Source organism: Penicillium mononematosum (genome assembly GCF_028829835.1).
Source record: "Penicillium mononematosum strain IBT 11891 chromosome Unknown utg000002l:1.0-8112719.0:1.0-8118358.0, whole genome shotgun sequence".
NCBI classification, from domain to species: Eukaryota; Fungi; Ascomycota; class Eurotiomycetes; order Eurotiales; family Aspergillaceae; genus Penicillium; species Penicillium mononematosum.
Window position 1 is genome coordinate 908097 of NW_026643272.1, and position 17244 is coordinate 925340.

The 17244-nt window shown below is 49.0% G+C and overlaps 7 protein-coding genes across 7 annotated transcripts; 2 read left to right on the forward strand and 5 right to left on the reverse strand.

The window, feature by feature from the left end:
• Positions 1-75: 75 nt before the first annotated feature.
• On the reverse strand, positions 76-1744 carry N7519_002085 (sugar porter family MFS transporter; the record flags this gene model as incomplete). The annotated part of the gene is made up of 4 exons (XM_057288863.1): positions 76-1244; positions 1306-1488; positions 1519-1547; positions 1581-1744. 4 exons carry the CDS (start codon positions 1742-1744, stop codon positions 76-78), a joined length of 1545 nt encoding a protein of 514 aa, XP_057150065.1.
• Positions 1745-2995: 1251 nt separating this feature from the next.
• On the reverse strand, positions 2996-4479 carry N7519_002086 (proline dehydrogenase family protein; the record flags this gene model as incomplete). The annotated part of the gene is made up of 2 exons (XM_057288864.1): positions 2996-3812; positions 3866-4479. 2 exons carry the CDS (start codon positions 4477-4479, stop codon positions 2996-2998), a joined length of 1431 nt encoding a protein of 476 aa, XP_057150066.1.
• A 1775-nt stretch (positions 4480-6254) lies between these two features.
• On the forward strand, positions 6255-7212 carry N7519_002087 (alternative oxidase; the record flags this gene model as incomplete). The annotated part of the gene is made up of 3 exons (XM_057288865.1): positions 6255-6269; positions 6353-6636; positions 6705-7212. The coding sequence occupies 3 exons, from the start codon at positions 6255-6257 to the stop codon at positions 7210-7212; spliced, it is 807 nt and encodes a 268-aa protein (XP_057150067.1).
• Positions 7213-8409: 1197 nt separating this feature from the next.
• Positions 8410-10303, reverse strand: phzA (putative serine/threonine protein phosphatase; the record flags this gene model as incomplete). Its single annotated transcript, XM_057288866.1, has 4 exons — positions 9922-10303; positions 8780-9878; positions 8576-8728; positions 8410-8439 (listed from the first exon to the last, which is right to left on the reverse strand). The coding sequence occupies exons 1-4, from the start codon at positions 10137-10139 to the stop codon at positions 8410-8412; spliced, it is 1500 nt and encodes a 499-aa protein (XP_057150068.1). The 5' UTR covers positions 10140-10303.
• Positions 10304-12036: 1733 nt separating this feature from the next.
• On the reverse strand, positions 12037-12294 carry N7519_002089 (uncharacterized protein; the record flags this gene model as incomplete). The annotated part of the gene is made up of 1 exon (XM_057288867.1): positions 12037-12294. The coding sequence occupies one exon, from the start codon at positions 12292-12294 to the stop codon at positions 12037-12039; it is 258 nt and encodes an 85-aa protein (XP_057150069.1).
• Positions 12295-13579: 1285 nt separating this feature from the next.
• Positions 13580-14236, reverse strand: N7519_002090 (uncharacterized protein; the record flags this gene model as incomplete). The annotated part of the gene is made up of 2 exons (XM_057288868.1): positions 13580-13995; positions 14080-14236. The coding sequence occupies 2 exons, from the start codon at positions 14234-14236 to the stop codon at positions 13580-13582; spliced, it is 573 nt and encodes a 190-aa protein (XP_057150070.1).
• Positions 14237-15085: 849 nt separating this feature from the next.
• On the forward strand, positions 15086-16304 carry N7519_002091 (protein MEMO1; the record flags this gene model as incomplete). The annotated part of the gene is made up of 3 exons (XM_057288869.1): positions 15086-15240; positions 15304-15372; positions 15425-16304. The coding sequence occupies 3 exons, from the start codon at positions 15086-15088 to the stop codon at positions 16302-16304; spliced, it is 1104 nt and encodes a 367-aa protein (XP_057150071.1).
• Between the last annotated feature and the right edge of the window lie 940 nt (positions 16305-17244).

The following is a 17244-nucleotide window of genomic DNA, read 5'->3' on the forward strand; positions in this document are numbered from 1 at the left end:
TATAGACGTAGATTTATATCATAACCTAGACAGCACTGAAAAGCATCACATCATCCCAAGCTCTTCATATCATTTTCAAGCATTCTCTACCTGCATGGCCTCCAGTCCACCCTTCTCGGCATTACTGACGTGCGCCAGAATCTCCGTCCGGTAGGACATCTCCCGTGCGATTCGAACAGTATCGAAGGTAGACTTCGACTGGACAAATATATCATCGATCTCCTCCAGCGTACGGCCCTTAGTCTCAGGGCAGAAGAAGTAGAAAGACACACAAGCAAAGGCACTAATGCATGCGTAGACAATGTAATACCGCCAGTGGATAGTAGCGAACCCCACAGGGCTCACTTCTGCCAACACGAAGTTAAAGAGCCAGTTTGCGGCAGCTGCCATAGCAGTAACCTTAGCACGAGTGCGCAGCGGTGCGATCTCTGCAGCGTACATGAATGGGACAAGGAAAAGCCCGATGGGGGAGCAGAAAAGCGCTACAAAGTAGAACAAGAGTGATGCGCCAGCTACGGACCTATTTTCAAGGTCGCTTGATAGCCCTGCCAGACAGGCCTGGGCAAGGGTCATACCGGCAGCGGCAGCAATAAGCAGCGGACGACGTCCGACACGATCGATGAGTAGAACGGCCACGCCTGCAGCCAAAAATTGCCAGATTTGCAGACAACCGGTGATGATTCGTGAGAGTGTGCCTGAGTAACCCAGATTGGATTCGAAGATAGTATCGGAATAGAAAGTGATGATGTTGACACCAGTCATCTGCGCCAGAATATTCACACCAATGGCAATAACTGTACGGTGCAGGTGGCGGTTCTTCGTGAGAGCAAATGGCGAAGAGGAACCTGCCAATTCGATGCTCTCGTCAATTACAAGTGACTGTCGGATAATTTCCAGCTCCTGTAGAACATGTTCAGAGTCGGCTGGCGCATTTTCCATGCGGGCCAAGACCTCAGATGCCTCTTCTAGGCGGCCGACGCGTGCGAGCCAGCGGGGAGACTCGGGTAGAAGCATGATACACCCCACAACAACGAGAGCAAAGAGGCCTTGGAATGCAATAGGAAATCGCCAGCTGGCAGAGTTGTCGCTGACATAGTAGAGTCCAAATTCCAACCATGTTGCGAGAACAATGCCGCCGATTGCAAACCACCCCTCCAGTAGGACCATTCGTCCACGGGCCTCTGCGCCAGATGACTCGGAGACGTACATTGGGATTGTAGCGGTGAAGCCACCGACACCAAGGCCTGTTCAGTTCCTGTTTAGCTTCTTGCAACTTGTTCGATGATAGACTGGGGCTTTATTTACCGGTAATGACTCTGCCAGCAATGAGCTGACCAAGCGAGAAGGGACTCGCTTGAATGGCTACACCAACTAAGGCTACACAGCCGGCAAGAAAGATGGTCTTGCGACGACCAAGCCTGTCACCTAGGAAGGCACAGGAACCTGCACCCATTGCGCATCCAACTTCATAGATAGCGACCGTTGTGCCTTATAATGGTTAACATTGCTCTCATTAACCTGTGGCAACAATTTCTTCGAGCAGATACCTTGAATCGTAGAGTTGTGTGATTTCTCACTACCGCTGGTATGCACGGTATCGATCTGAGAGGAAGACAGCGATGAAAGAGCCCAGTGTCAACAGTCCATTGGCAACTGCCTGATCGTAACCCTGCAGTACAAATCCAACAGCGCCAACAAGGCCGATGACAAGGCTCAATGACTTGCCTTTGAGCTTAGGGGCCATAGCATTCACTCTAGTGTTCAAAGGTCTTGGTCAGATGAGCCCAAAAAAAAACTTTAGCTCTCGCACATTTCGAAAGAGAAGACCGGAATTTAAGCCTTCCAAAATCCGGGAGTAACACCCCGGCTTACTGAATTCTGAAGCGAGGGGCCCCAGATTGAAGGAGACTATGGGAGCAGGGCTACTCCAGGCAGAGGAAAAACAAGCTTACCAAGCTTCGGGCGTTCTCTGAAGTGGCCAATAGAATTTTCATATCTAACGTGGAGTGGAGCTTAAGCTTCCTCTAGTTTGGCACAATACAGCGCTAGGCGTAATACGGATTAGCTCTATCAAGCCCCATGATTAATGATTATGTCGGCGCAATATTGGCCCCCGAATCCACAGCATCTCCGCATTCACATCCATTTACTGGCTACGTACGCCGTATACGACTCGTATCTCCTCCATTAATATCTCAATCCCACTTCCCCTCTTAGCTCCTAGGCGGGTCATACTTTGTACTTTCGTATCCAAATGGGACTGAGGGCTGTGGCGTCAAGTAGAGCGGTGTCGGGCATAGCCCCTTCCAATCACGAAATATCTCTTATCTCATGTATCACTTTCTTCATTTGGCTACGTATGTTTGGTGGTCCATGTGACGCAGGCTGCGCACTGCTTCGGTTCTAACGCCCTTGGTAATGGCTGTGAGACATACTGAACGTTCTTAACCCCCCGAGGTCCCTAGCATCATCACGCAATCATTGCGGTGAACTTCAGGGCGATATGTTATCTACAAGGATGACAAAAGTCAATGATCGCCAGGCCAAATTCCCTTGACCCTCGCTGCTTCCTCTACTCCAGAAAGCCGAACCGGGTTTAACCCGACTTTCGATGCTCACGATAATAACAGTCCCCGAGATTACCGACAAGTTGCAGATCTTTTCCTAAAATGACGTGCGTCGACGCTATCATTATCCCCGAGGATACATATACACAACCAGCACTCATTATACATATTCAGTTCTTCTGAAACTAAATTGTAATCGCCAAAATTGCAAGTGGGGACCCTGTCGGGCCATGGGTATTCTCGTGATGAAGGTAAAGACCAGTCGGTCCATCGCGGCTCCCCTGCCAGCCCGTACTTTTGTTAGATGTAACTTAGCTCCCTACACCGTATATCCTTAATCTATTACTGTGGGTCTAGTCCATTGAAAGAATGTGGATTCATAAGCCAGTGAAACACATTGATCATAAATGCGTATGTCATTTAGTGCGCTATGAAGATGGCGAAAGAGAAAGCACCGACTTCACTCTCCGGAAAACCTCCTTCTTCAATGCCCGATACTCATTATCCGTCCGCAGAACAGCATCCCGATTCTCAATTGCCCGACGAAGAAGATAGGCCAGACATTCACCCATACCTCCCCAAGTGGAGCATTTGTAGACTTCCGGTGTTCCATCGCCATCATTCATCTGAAGCAGCGAAAAGCTAACTTCATCAGACATACCATGAAGCTGAGCAAAACGCACAGGCACAGTGGGCAAGCCAGACATGACACGATGCTTGTGAAGTTCGTGGGCAGTTACTACGCTCTCCTTGTTATGACTTGCCAGAAACAGATTCACCGAGGGGAAATCGCGGGTGCCCTTGTCTCCAAATTCTCCAATGTTCTTTCTCAGTGCCCCTTGGGCAATCATATTATATGCGTTATCGGTGTCTTCCTTCGTGTCATGGATCAAGGACCGTTCATCAGTGGCCATGTATGCGCCCCTCACGAGCTTGAGGCCGAGAGTGAATCCATCTTCGTTTGCCAGAGCGAGGTGGTTGGCCAGTGTCGCTGGTGTGTTTTTGAGGTAGGCCTGGTAGGTATTGTAGATAGTTGCGTAACCGTCACGGTTGTATTTGCGCATAAGTTCCACAGCAACCCGTAAAATGCCCTTTTGGAAATGCTGAGACTCGGCGTCGATGAGAATGCGAACCTTTCGGTCTTTGGCCTTGGTGCAGACTTCATGCAGTGCATCCATCATTTGCTGCGGGGGCAACTCTCCAGCCGTAAAAGCCTCGGTGACTTTGGCGCCAGCCCCTGTCAACCTTGTAAATGGTCAGTCGTTACTCCATAAAAGGGCGGGATCCGAGTAACTTACTTGACTGCGATGTAGTCTTCTGCCTCCGTCATGTAGATGGTCTCAACTGTCCCTTCCCGCCACGCTTCGATGCTGGGACAGTAGACTGAAGCCTCGACGGACACATCCCCGTTCTCGCTTTTCAAAGCAGCGATGCCCTGTCTATTCTGAGCCTGAGTGCTATGATCAAACACAGTCTCAGCAGCGTATGTCAAAATCATACCGCGGAAGCCCATATCTTTCATCTCCCGGATGGTGGATCTGCATTCCGCCCCATTCTCTCCAGCACAGAATTGATTGTAGAATGTTGTCTTTAATATTCCATGTAGGATTGGATTCCGATCCACGTCAAATAGCCAGATCCTGTTAGGCTTGGACAGGAAGGACATCAACGAAAGCGCAGGAATGAGGAGGAATCTCTTCGACGATATCGTAGAGACCAGCAGCGATCTGAGCAGGACACGCGCCGGTAAAACAGAGAGAGGTGGTAGTGAGGGGCTCGTTCCAGACTTAACCTGCGCGTGTGCTTGGAGCGTTGAGGTAAATCGCAGTGCCATCGAGGCATTCACATTGCTGGTTGGTCGAGTGCATCGCGCAAGAGCTGTTAGAGGCTTTCCTAGAAGTAAGGTACCCATTTCTTTCGAATGAATGACTTTAGATTTCTCTGCTCCTTTTAAATTAAGCGAAGGGACCAGCTTCTTTATCCTTCATTGTTGTGCCCCTCGTATAGAGCTAGATAGCATCTCGGACAGCCGCCCGGTGCCTTTGGTAACTAACGAAACCCACCATGCGGGGTGATTAATGATGATGGGCAGTATCTCCACAAACAGTAATGGAATCCGGAGAGCATATTCTGAGGACTGGTCCCATTGGTGATCCAGATGATGCGGTCGTGGAATGTCTGCACGGGAGACTCGCCGGTGGCGGGGTTGCTTGTCCATGTTATCAACGGTATGGCTACCGACAGCACCTATTTGGTTTTTGATCAAGTGACAAAGATAAAACGGAAAATGCATTGTCTGTGGATCATTCATGTTGCTGTGAGTGTTATTTTATATCTTTCAGGCATGACAGGAAGGCTTATGTACAACCCTTCACTAGGTCGCTTCTAAAACCTAGTTCATATCTCATGCAAGGATATATCATCGCTACACACGAGATATATTAGAGACAACTTGGATTGTAGAATAGAGCCTAGGGTATCACTAAAGCGCAATATTTTCTCGCTTTAACAGACCATTACAATTTACTTCATGGTCGTAACTAGCGGGCTTCAGGCATTATGAATATCTCATTTCTAGTCTACCTAGGTAGTTACTGTTCTTATTATAGAATTTGGCTGATAATTAGATTAGCAATTGCGACTTTTCCTTTCAATAAGTATGTATGACATTCCGGGTGTAAATCTAGCAAAGTCACCCAAAAGGATACATCCACGAGTGTTAAACAGGCTAATTTCTCCTAGGATAGAATAGTATCATTAATTCACTCTAATATACTTTGTACATAGAAATTGATTATCTTATGCACCCCATGTTCTGTAATGTGGGTTTGTTATATGGGCAAAAGACAAAGGCATGTTTCCAACCACCCTTCGACTATAACGAAGGTAGCCAGTGTTCAATTATTGTACTTATCAGGAGGAAAATACTGGTTCCTAACAGATATAAGCTTGTACCTCTCAGTACGGTCTTCATTATCGCCAATTTCCATTTTGAGTCTAAGATAATCAGATGCCGGCCCCGGCCCGGTGCACTAGAAGAAACTTAGGATCACTAGTCTACAACCCCTTTCCATCCATGTCATTATCTACTTACTGTCGAATTGACTCTCCCTTAGCATATAATTTTCAGTGAGTCAACGAAAAATCCATCTAGAACGTCTTCACCCGAGGTTTTCCCTGTGTCGGATGAAATCGGGAGAATAGGGTTTGACAAGGCGCGATCTTCTCCTTGCAGTAGCTATCTCTAAGTTAATATCGTGGAGTTCGTGAAGCTATTATCGAGCATACACTGTATATTGTGGTACACGAGATCCTCAACGTTGAGTCATATTCTGCGTTCTGCATTGTAGGAAGCAGAACATCTATAGTATAAAAGACGGACAATCCTGTGGACTTTCACTACTCAATTCCAAAATAAAAACATTTGGATCTTGTATAGATTTCTCGCTCTTTTATCTTTTCCTTCGTGCAAGTCTCATTTTTACTTTCCTTATATGGTTTGGTAGTCATGAAGCTCCAAACAAGTACAGCTCGTCTCTCTCTTGTGCCCACCCGTCTTCAGCACAGCGCGATGTTCAGAACAGGAAGTATATTATGTGCTCAGCCCAGCAGACATAGCAGCCTATCTACATTGTTACAAATCAAGCGAAACCATACAACAAGCACACACATTGGCCAAAAGTCATCATGGACCCATCCCGTGTATGTCCTCAGTAGAGGGAACCTTTCCTTCATCTGAAACATTTGTATCTGACATACATCACCTTCCTACTAGATATACAAAGGAACAGATCCTCGCTGTCCGAACCGCCCACCGCAAAGCATACACCTGGCAAGACAGAGCAGCTCTCGGAACCGTGCGCCTCTTACGCTGGGGTATGGATTTCGTCTCCGGATACAACAGCCGACCAGCAAACACAAACACACTCTCCAAAGCCTACGTAATGACAGAGGAGAAATGGATCACTAGATTCGTCTTCCTGGAAAGCGTAGCAGGCGTTCCAGGAATGGTAGCAGGGATGCTCCGCCATCTCAAAAGCATCCGCCGAATGAGACGAGACAACGGATGGTGAGTGCAAGCCATACCATCCTTCTTTCCGCTGCATGGCAATGTATCCGTAATCTCACACAAAACAGGATAGAAACCCTCCTCGAAGAAGCCTACAACGAACGAATGCACCTCCTCACCTTCCTCAAGCTCGCCGAGCCAGGCCCAGCAATGCGATTCATGGTCCTCGGCGCGCAGTGGGTATTCTTCAGCGGGTTCTCCCTCGCATATCTCATCTCGCCTCAGATATGTCATCGCTTCGTGGGGTATCTAGAAGAAGAAGCTGTGATCACGTACTCGAAGGCAATCCGTGATCTCGAGGACGGTCATCTGCCTGGCTGGGAGGGCTTGCAGGCTCCCGAGATGGCAATTAAGTACTGGCAGATGCCGGAGGGCCAACGCTGTATGCATTCGCTGTTGCTGTATGTTCGTGCTGATGAGGCGAAACATCGTGATGTCAATCATACTTTGGGGAATTTGGATCAGAATACGGATCCGAATCCTTTTGCGGCGAAGGTTAGGGCTCAGGTTCAATCTGTTGCTGGTTCGACAGGGGGGTTGCGTCAGCTGGAGGAGAATAGTCGGAAAGGGACTTGATTGAGAACATGTTTCTGTTTCTGTTCACTTGACCTCATCACTGGTCTATCACGAAATGGGTTTGTTTGTGCAGAAGTAATTAGAGAGCTCTGTCATCGTATCGTTAAGCATGCCAATACACTTACGTGAGTTGCTGGATATCATTAGTAAATCTTTTCTTATCTGCATAGGTGTGAACCAAGTCCAATTTTTGCAGATCATATCTGATACCTAAATCTGCATGTTGCATGTGCATAAAGGCGATGTTCGAAGGCGGGTGAGCTGCCCGAGGCTTGTCGGAAGGTGGACCCGAGTGAGCCTAGACATAAAACTGGTCATCGTTGGGCTGTATAGAGTTCTTACTGGGAATCAGAAAACCATTTCGGTCTGTTTGACTGGCTTCTGGTCGAGTCACTAGCGCGTTTAGTATGTAGCGGTGTGGCTTTGATTTACCCACCGAAGAGTTTAGCCGAATGGGCAACTTCGCTAGACGATCGAAAATATGGAGATGATATCTACAAGGTACTCTAAAAGAACAAAAGATTCTACGCATCTAAATTACTAAGTAGAATGGCCCATGGTGCCAGATACGTGGAATAAAGGAAGAAAGCCGAATGATGCCCAAGTAATACCATTTGTCTGGGTAAAAGAGTAGAGATAATGTAAGTACATGCAGGAGAATGCCACACCAGAAACGAGAGGCCTGATAACCCAAGCCATGTACAGATACATAGCTATGATGTTGAGGGGGGCCGAAGAAAAATGCCGTGGGTCTGGACGCGTCTGCGTTATGAGCTGGAACCGAATTAGGCGACAATAAAGTGGCCTATGAAGTTTCCACATGCCTTTGCTCGAGCATGTCTTTCCATTGAGTCTGCAAATTTGGGATCTGCGGGTCCATGCATGCTACGGTACCTTATGGGGTCCGATGCGCGGACTGGTCAGAGGAATCCGGTTCATTTCTGCGCCAAACCTCATATTGGGCAGCCATACCGGGGGGGATTGGGTCCGGAAGTTGGTGCGAAGAGCCGTGGGGGCAGTGCGTTTTCAGTGATCAGCCATTATCAAACAAGGGATAGGCTACCACGCTGCTAGCTTGGTGAGAGTCGTGTTCATTGCCGGTCAATGACTGTCAGAGTAATCGAGACGATGACAACAAAGACCGATCGCAGGAGATGAGATGATATCAATTTCAAATGTAGAGCCAGTCGGTGGGGCCTAATAACTTTGTGCCGATACCGCCGCGGGCTGGGATTGGTTAGCGATTCGTTCAAGAAGATGCAGGATACAGTTTCTGCATGGTTCGTGAAAAGAAAGATCGGGAGCGTCGTACGGTGCTGCAAGGTTGATCGCATGGGGGTAAATCCAAAGGGGGGTTCCTTACAGGGCTGTTCAGCATGCTGTTGCGCTTGTTCCGGCCTTTCTTAATGTGGTTCTTCAAGGCGGTTGAGTCCAAGGGTTTGAGAAGTTCGAAGCTGCAAAGAAGTTCGCCAGAGACTGACATGATAGCGCCCCAGTTATCGAACTCGCCGCAATACTGGAGAAGGTTAGTGAGAGTCGCAGTGAAACACAAGTGAAAGCGGCTTACGTTGGGTGCAGAAAACACAGTCACCAGAATACGATCCTGGTAAAACTCATATCCATCCTCAACCACCATGTGAGCACGGCAAACAAGGTCAAAGTCGTGACGCTGCAAAAAGTCCATGATCACCTTCTTTCCAAAGCAGTAGCTAACACCACGCTCGTTAGGCTCCCAATCTTCCTCCATGTCTGCCGGATCACTCCACAGTAGGTCGTTCAACAGACCATAGTCCGGCACGTCAGTGGGGCGAGCGATGCCGCGAATGTCGTCCATATGCGAAAGACTAGGAGAGAGACCACCGTGGACACAGAATATTTTGCCGGCCACAATCGCAGCAATCGGGAGACAATTGAACGTATCGATGAAGGTCTTCCAGACCTTGATATTGCAACGACGCTTGCACTCATCATAGAAACCATAAACACGGGTAACGTTGGCACACTCATGGTTACCTCGAAGCAGGAAGAAGTTCTCGGGATACTTGAGCTTATAGCACATCAGCAGAAGGATTGTCTCCAGACTCTGCTTGCCTCGGTCGACGTAATCACCCAAGAAAAGGTAGTTGGAAGCGGGAGGGAATCCACACATCTCGAAGAGTCGAATGAGGTCAGTGTATTGGCCGTGAACGTCGCCAACAATCTTCACGGGAGCCGACAGCTCCAGGAGAGCAGGCTGCGACAAGAAGAGCTCGCGAGCGGCGGTGCAGATAGCGGTAATCTCCGCATTCTTCAAGCAGACTGTTTTGGTAACCTTGCTCGAATAACCAGCGTCTAGGAGTCGCGAAATCATGTCGTCCAAATCAATGGATTTCAAAGCGCCCATACCCATTCCAGGAGACCCAGAAGTCTCCAAAGGAGCGTTCAAGATGAAGTCCAAAATGGGATTCAGTTGGTTCTCTCGCTTCATCAGGATTGATTCACCTGCGACCGCGGCGGCCCCAGTTGGGGGGCCACCAGAGGGAGGGCCATCCGACACGAGGTCGACTTCGCCACTCTGCTTCATCGCGTTCACATCTTTGTGGCCTCGTTGCAAGGTGGTGGAAAGCGAGGGAGACGGCGGGGGCTGGGGGGGAGCTGGGTCGCGAAGCGCTCTCGGAACCAGGCGACTGAGGGAGGCCGGCATTAGAGCCAGGGCGGCTTCCGACAGACTTGAGTGAACCAGCATCGGATTTGTCGGTTTGGCTCTCAGTCTGGGAGAGAGCAGTGGTGGAGCCCCGAGGGCTATCGGAGCTGCGAGCACCAGGGATTTTCGATCGGATCGAGCCACGGAACGAGCGGAGAGACTCTTTGGTGTCGGACTTGGAAAATGAAGGGTAGGACTGAAGAGGGTCGCCGGAGGCGTTGCCCTTGGAATGCGACTGACCCATCACTACAAGGCTCGGGTAACTGCCAAGCTTGAGTTTGAGATGATCGCACGAACGATGGAAGTTCCAACTGTTATGCCGAGAAACCCCTGTTGTGTTGCTGGAATGTCTTGGCCCGTGCTTCTGCAATATTACAAAGAGCTTGGAAGGGCTCTGCAAAGAATGCGCAACGGTTTGTGTGAAAACTGATTATCACTAATCCACCTATTCAGGACACTTGAGCAATACACAGGCAGAGGGGCAAGTGCGAGGGACGTGGGCACAGTTACGAGGCGAACTGGGCGAGGTGGCGAGATCAAGGTGAGGAGCTAGGTAGCAGGCTAGATGTTTTGTGATTGATGCAGGTGGAGGGGGTTTCGAATGGTTGGAAGCTAAAGATAAAGGCGGAAGCTCTGAGGTTGAGAGGCTGAGGAAGCTCTACCGAAAGTTAGCCTCTTGCACGAGACAATGCAGGTGCGGGATTGCAGGGCTGACTCCGCAGAAACCCAGGTGGCATGTGGAGGTATTGACGAGAAAGAGAAGAAAGAAATAAGCAAGGGAGGTAGGTCCTTGAATGGAGAAGGACTGGGAATGGTGGGTTTGCGGATAGAGGAATGCGTCATTATGTACGGGGGGGGGGTAGCGGGTGTTCCACATTGTAGGCAGATACCCCGGTACAATTTACCTCAATAAGAATCAAAGGCGATGTAGCAGAGATCAAGAAGCTTAGAAGCTCCCTGTGATGAAAACAAGAAAAACCTTGGAAGAAGAGAGAGGGGAAGAGGAATGAAGGTTAAGCAAGTCAAGGACAGAAAGGTCAGATGTAGGCAAAAGTACTCCGCCACCGCTAGTACAGCAAAAAGGTACTTCGCGGGTACAAAATGGCTTGTTTCTGTGGTTTCCGTTTCTTGGGCCCGGTCTCGATCGGGGGTGGGTGGATTAGGTCAGCCGGATTATCTTTCGGACCGAGCTATACAAAGAACCTTGTCCCACCTGGGAGGAGAGTCTAAGACAGTTGCCTGATTTGCCTGAAGAGAAGAGTCTGGACTCTGATATTTATATTGAATGGATTTCGTGGGTATTCATCATCAGCTTTAAGAAATAAAAGGTTATTTCTTTTTATCTTTTTATTTGGGTTTGGTTTCTTTTTCTTTTTAAACCGAAACTAGTACACATAGATCTAAGTCCCTTGTAAGGTCTGTATATCTCTTTACAGCTTCACACCGCACAAAACTTAGAAATACCTGCTTTGTTTTCTTTATTCGGTCTTGTAGAGCCCTTGCTTTCTTCCCAATATCCGAACAGTACCTTTTGTTTTATTTTTCCATATTGTAATCTGATCTTTTTGGCTCGTTCGATTTCTTGATCTCCCACTATTAGCGCTCAATAAGCGATGCTTTTCTCCCTACAACATACAACGTACATGCATTTACATTTCAATTTGGGCCACCTGAAGAGACCATCACAAATGGATTTGCAAATCCAGTCGGACACGAAGAATCTTTTTCCGAGCCTACCCGACCTTTCGCAAGAGAATCTATCCGGAGCTTGGACCCCGTCACCCGGGGCACGTCTCCTATCAGAAGTGATAGAGATAAAGTGAAGCGCCCATTAACTCAAGTACTCGACACCACGTTCGGAAGCAAAATGATACATCACATTGACTGCGTGACAGAGCGTAAGCCTCCTGCAAACACTTCCAACAGTGGAAGGCGGCTAGAGTATAGTAGCGTCCCTTCTGAAACAAGATACACCCTGCCCCATGATCAGATTGTAGAAGCGGACACGAGCCACAGATAGTCTTGGTTCTGCACGAAAGCAAGCACGCTGCATGCCAAGGGATCTCTGTGGCGGAGACACCGCTATTTTGCCCCTCCATTCACCCCTTGTTCGCCGAAAGCGCCTGCCATAAACAATCTTCCTATCCGATAACTTGACTGCAGACCTGTCGGTCAAGCCACCTTAAATGGGGCGACACTGCGATGCAGCTGCTGTGCTCCCGGTGCCACGTTGGCGGAAGAGCAGCGAGCGCCGCTGCAGGAAAGCCTCCTCTTGGCAGCCCCGCGCCCAACTCTAGTCCTGGCGGAAAAGCAGGGACCAGGGTGGTTGCGGGCGCAGGGCAGACACCGGGCCTCTCCTGCAGCATATCGCGTGGGTGGGTGCAATAGGTGGTGGCCATGCTGCTTGGTAGTGGGGCAGTAGAGCCAGGTTTATCATTCGAGAATAGAATAGAGAACGATCCCCAGGTGGGCGAATGAAGATCTCGTGGATACGAGCCGGAGTTGGAACCAGATCAAGGCTTACTCCAGCTCTATTTTCGTAATGTGTCGTCCTGGGATCACAATGAGGCCTATCAACCGGTGTGTCATGTTCACTTTGACAGTTGCGCTCTTTGCTTCCGACCCCTCTTCCCACGACTCTTTCTCGTGTGCGGCGGCTTGCACGGCAGATGTGGTGGGCATACGATATTCGAAAGAGTTTGCGAGGATGATGTTCCGGTCCTGTCGAGGATTTTTCGTTTAGTACCAGTTGCTGTATGCTATTTCAAACCCTATAGCACGTAGTTCATAGGTGACTGCTTACCGCATCGGTACACTTGAAAAGTCCGACGAACATCCGAGTATCTGTGGTATGGATCCGCAGTGTGCGACCCAACAATCCTTCCAAGTACTGAACAGACCGATCGTGATCCATTGTGGTTGGTGCGTTGCTCGTGTCAGCAGCGAGAGGACTTCCAATGTGCGGGGGAGTTCAAGTCTGAGGGTAGCCGAGCTGAAAAGGATTCGACGCAGGAGGAAGGACAGTGTCGGGTTATTCGGGGCGTTGGCAAAGTTAAGTAATTTCTCTTGCGGTTTGGGATTCCCCTGGCCTTGTGGTTCAATTGAACGAGGGACGACGTCGGGTGGACAAACAACTTTGTTGATGCCTGAGGCCTCATTAGGCTAGCAGCCATAAGCAGCCAACGCAAAATTCTACACTTTTGAAAGGGCTATAGTGTCTAAATAGTGAAGAGTCACTATGCTTCAATGCAGCACCAGCTATTAACCTTGCTCTATACTTATATCTATGTATATACTAATGGTTATGCCAATGGTTACCATTCTAGGCAAGCGATCACAATACCTTCAATATAGCTACCTCGGGCCGGATTGCCCCTACCAAAACCGGCAAATGAAGTCGGGAGTCACTAGAACATCAAATCAAGCCAGATATCTAGCTATGTATATTCATTAAAATTTAAAGCCCCTTGGCTTTCAAGTATTCCCAGGCTTCCATAGACGCCAAAGACCGAAAAGTCTCTCAGTTCCTTTCGATCAAGGAAGAAAAGCAAGACAACATAATTAGCCAGTAACACCTTGCCCAAATAACCCAATAGGTATCACGAAATAAATGGAAAGGTGATGATGACCTCTCCTGATATAAACACCAGCGCGAGATGCTGAGAAAGGACCCGTGCAACCGAATTACATCCAGGCCATTCCTCCTGCCCAGTTCTTGGACGCTTGATCCAACCCATCACTACCGCTTCCACTATCCATGTCCATATCCATGTCCACATCAGCACCCATCTGGTTGGATTCGGGACTGTTGCTCTCGCTTGAGCTGTCTCCGGAGCTCATTTGATTAAACGCCTGGAGACGCAAGACGTCCTCCCGTACCAAGGCAGTCTCATTGGCGCGAGGGGCAAGTGCTTGACGGGATGGTCGGAAAGACGATGATTGTTGGGGTTTTTGTTGGAAAAATCGGTGTAATGTTTGCTGCCGGGGGTCAACGGCTTCTGGTGTTTCGATAGTCGGCTCTGAGTCCATTGTATCCATATCGGTGGCCTGTGTAGACTCCTGCTGCTTTTGTGCGGAGAAAATCCATCGTAGGGTGTTCTCTGCTAGCTGTCAGCGAGGTCTGAACGTTGACGCGATCAAGGGAGGGTGCTACAAGTATAGCAAGGGCGAGGCCAGGCACTTACGGTAAATCACTTGGTCACTGGGACGATCATCTCTGAAGCGTTTTCGTGTCCGACTGTAGAGATGTGTGCTCCCGGTCATCATGCCCCATTCACTGGGGGCCGGAACTGACGGACTGGGCGGGAGAGCTGTGAACGAAGCTTTCCGCTTGAGGGACATTTTGGAGCTCGGGTGTATAGTAAGATCGATTGGTAGGGGGTGCGAAGAGGTAATCGGGTAAAAAGTTTCACAGGGGTGATAGTGACAAGAGAAGATAGGTGTGAGGAATTGAGACGAGGACTGATGCAAACACAATTGGCTCAGCGCGTCATTTCCGGGATTCGCGTTGCATTGAAGCTAAGCCGAAACGGGTAATATAGATAACAGTTTGGGTCGTGACAACCTTCCACAACTGGACTCTGACCTCTATTTTGTAGAAGAAGATTCTTTCTACTCTCATACTCTCAATTGATATATCTGAGCTAGAGATATGCCGTTGCTTCGACCACGCGACTGCCCCTTGCCGCGATTATTCTTGCGGTATCCAGCACTACCCTTCTTTAGACATGACATAACTATACAGTGATGTACAACGAAATTCTGATTGTTGATTTCTTTGGAGGTATTACAAACAGCCACACCTTTATATGCAGCTATTCGACCCTTCAATTTGTTTGGTATGTTATAGGTACATACGCGGTACTTTAAAAGTTACAGAAGATAATCAGACTTCAGATGGGAATTCATAATACGATATTGACTAGAAAGGCCTATAGGAAATGTTTTGATATAATCTTTGTCTCCCAAGTAGACAAAATCCAATCAATACCATTACCTATGTAGGTACCTACCTAGGTACCTAGGTAGCTCCCAATATCTCCCCATTGGCGCGCCGGCTCGAGCGTTTGGGATCCCCACCCAGGGACGCTCCCCCACTTCTCCTCATTGGAGAGCTTCAGCTTGTACCCAGGTAGGGCACCATTTCCCAACATTCAGCCTTGACATTAAATCGTTTATTCAAACCCTACAATGCCATCTCGATACGCCTCTCACTCTGGATCATGGTACTCAGATAGTGCCCGCACCCTGACCCGTCAGCTGGATGGCTGGCTGGCGCAGGTGCCAGACACAATGGAGAAGGTCGGCTCGCTGCCAACTCCAGGAGCCAGAGTGATCATCGCACCGTATGCTTGAGACCCTTATTATACATATGACGCTATCCAGAACCAAGCATACTGATCAACCAGGCATGCGGGGTATTCGTACTCGGGACCCTGCGCAGCCTACGCATACAAGGCGCTAGATCTCTCCAAAGCGTGAGCTTACCTACTGCTTCTTTTCTTGAAACTCCTCTAATCTCACAAATAGGAAGCGAATCTTTATTTTGGGACCGTCACACCATGTCTCGCTCGCAACACTGGCTCTTCCAACGCTAACTTCCTACCGTACCCCTCTATCCGATGAACCCCTCCCACTAGACACCGAGCTGATTACCCAGCTTCTCAAAACCCAGGCAACCAGACCAAACGGGGCAAAGATAAGCTTCACAACCATGTCACGCTCGGTCGATGAAGATGAGCACAGCATCGAGATGCACTTGCCCTACATCCACCGCTTGCTCCAGCTCCAATATCCCGATTCTCCAGCCTCTGAATACCCACCTCTAGTCCCAATCATGGTCGGAAATACCTCTGCGGCGACAGAGCAAGCATTTGGCGCCCTCCTAGCCCCCTATCTGGCGGACCCGGCGAACGCATTTGTGATAAGTTCAGATTTCTGCCACTGGGGCCTCCGATTCCGCTACACATACTATGTTCCACAGGCCCCCAGGCCAGGGCCAGAACTCCCACTATCCGGTGATATACTTCCGCAACCCGGAATGGATGCAAGCAGCGTCGACCAGGTCGTCGAGATGGTCTCAGCTGGTCACTCCTTGCGGCAACGCGATCGTATCTCAAGCCGTGAACCTGCCATTCACGAGAGTATCTCAGCATTTGACATGGCCACTATGGCTGCCATCACCACGGGATCTGCAAAGTCTTTCCTCGACATTATTGAACGCACGGGTAACACAGTATGCGGGCGCCATCCGATCGGGGTAATCATGGCAGCCCTGGAAGTTGTCACGGCGAGTCAAGCAGCCGACCAGGAAGGACGCTTTTACTTCCTGCGGTACGAGCGTAGCTCGGATGTAGAAGAGATCGATGACAGCTCGGTGAGCTATGTCTCTGCATTTGCCGTGCTTTGAGATTCCACCAGGCCTCAATGGCAGAGCTTTTCTCCTTGTTTTAGCTCGGATGCGTTAGCTCTAGAAATGATAGCTAAAGTAAGGTTGCAGAGATTCTCAATCGAGTTTATATTCCCAGCTTCCCCGGATTGCCATAAGTTGACACTCGGTGGATATCCGTACCCGCCTGTAGATCCCTTGATCGGCGTAGGTCCACGCAGATGCCAGGAATCTCGAACGGCATATATCCGTCGCTAGGCTTCATTCAAAGTACTATTACTTTGCCACTCTCACGAGCACGGGGAGATAGAATATCATGTCGAGAGATGAGCATCTAGCGTGTGATTGTAGAGCAGGGAACTCGGAGGTTTTCGTTTTGTATTCTCTAGTATCAAGAAGATCTTAGATCGCTAATAAATGGCCGAGATAAACTATTCTCAAAGTATTCTCCAAGTCTTACCTAGGTAGGTCTGGATTTGAAACATATTAAACGCCGTGGTACCCCACCATCGATTGTACTTGGGGAACACCGTGCGGTGCTTAATGGACATGGAGCCCTAGTCTCTGATATTGAATAAGATGTTTCAAGATGAGATCTATCGAAATAGCTCAGTACTTTAAACAAGGTATTCTTTGTTATCCCAAGGGGTCAGACATGGAACGTGAATTAGCCGCTGGGCTGTTGGAGGCGTTATTCAGCCAATCCGACAGCCCTACAGCCCTGTAGTCAGATCATTATCCCTCTGGGCTCATTCTATTTCAACTAACCAGGTCGTAGAAAAGCACATTTCGGCTTCCTGGTCCCGTCAAAATCTAAGCGCCGACCCTCGTCTGACATGGCACTGTAGCTGTCGGGGAAAGGATTCTTTTTCATTGCAGGCACCCACTTTAGGGCTCCATTGTCTAATTGATCTATTGTCCATTAACGCATACAAAGAGTGGATCTGATTATAGAAAATGT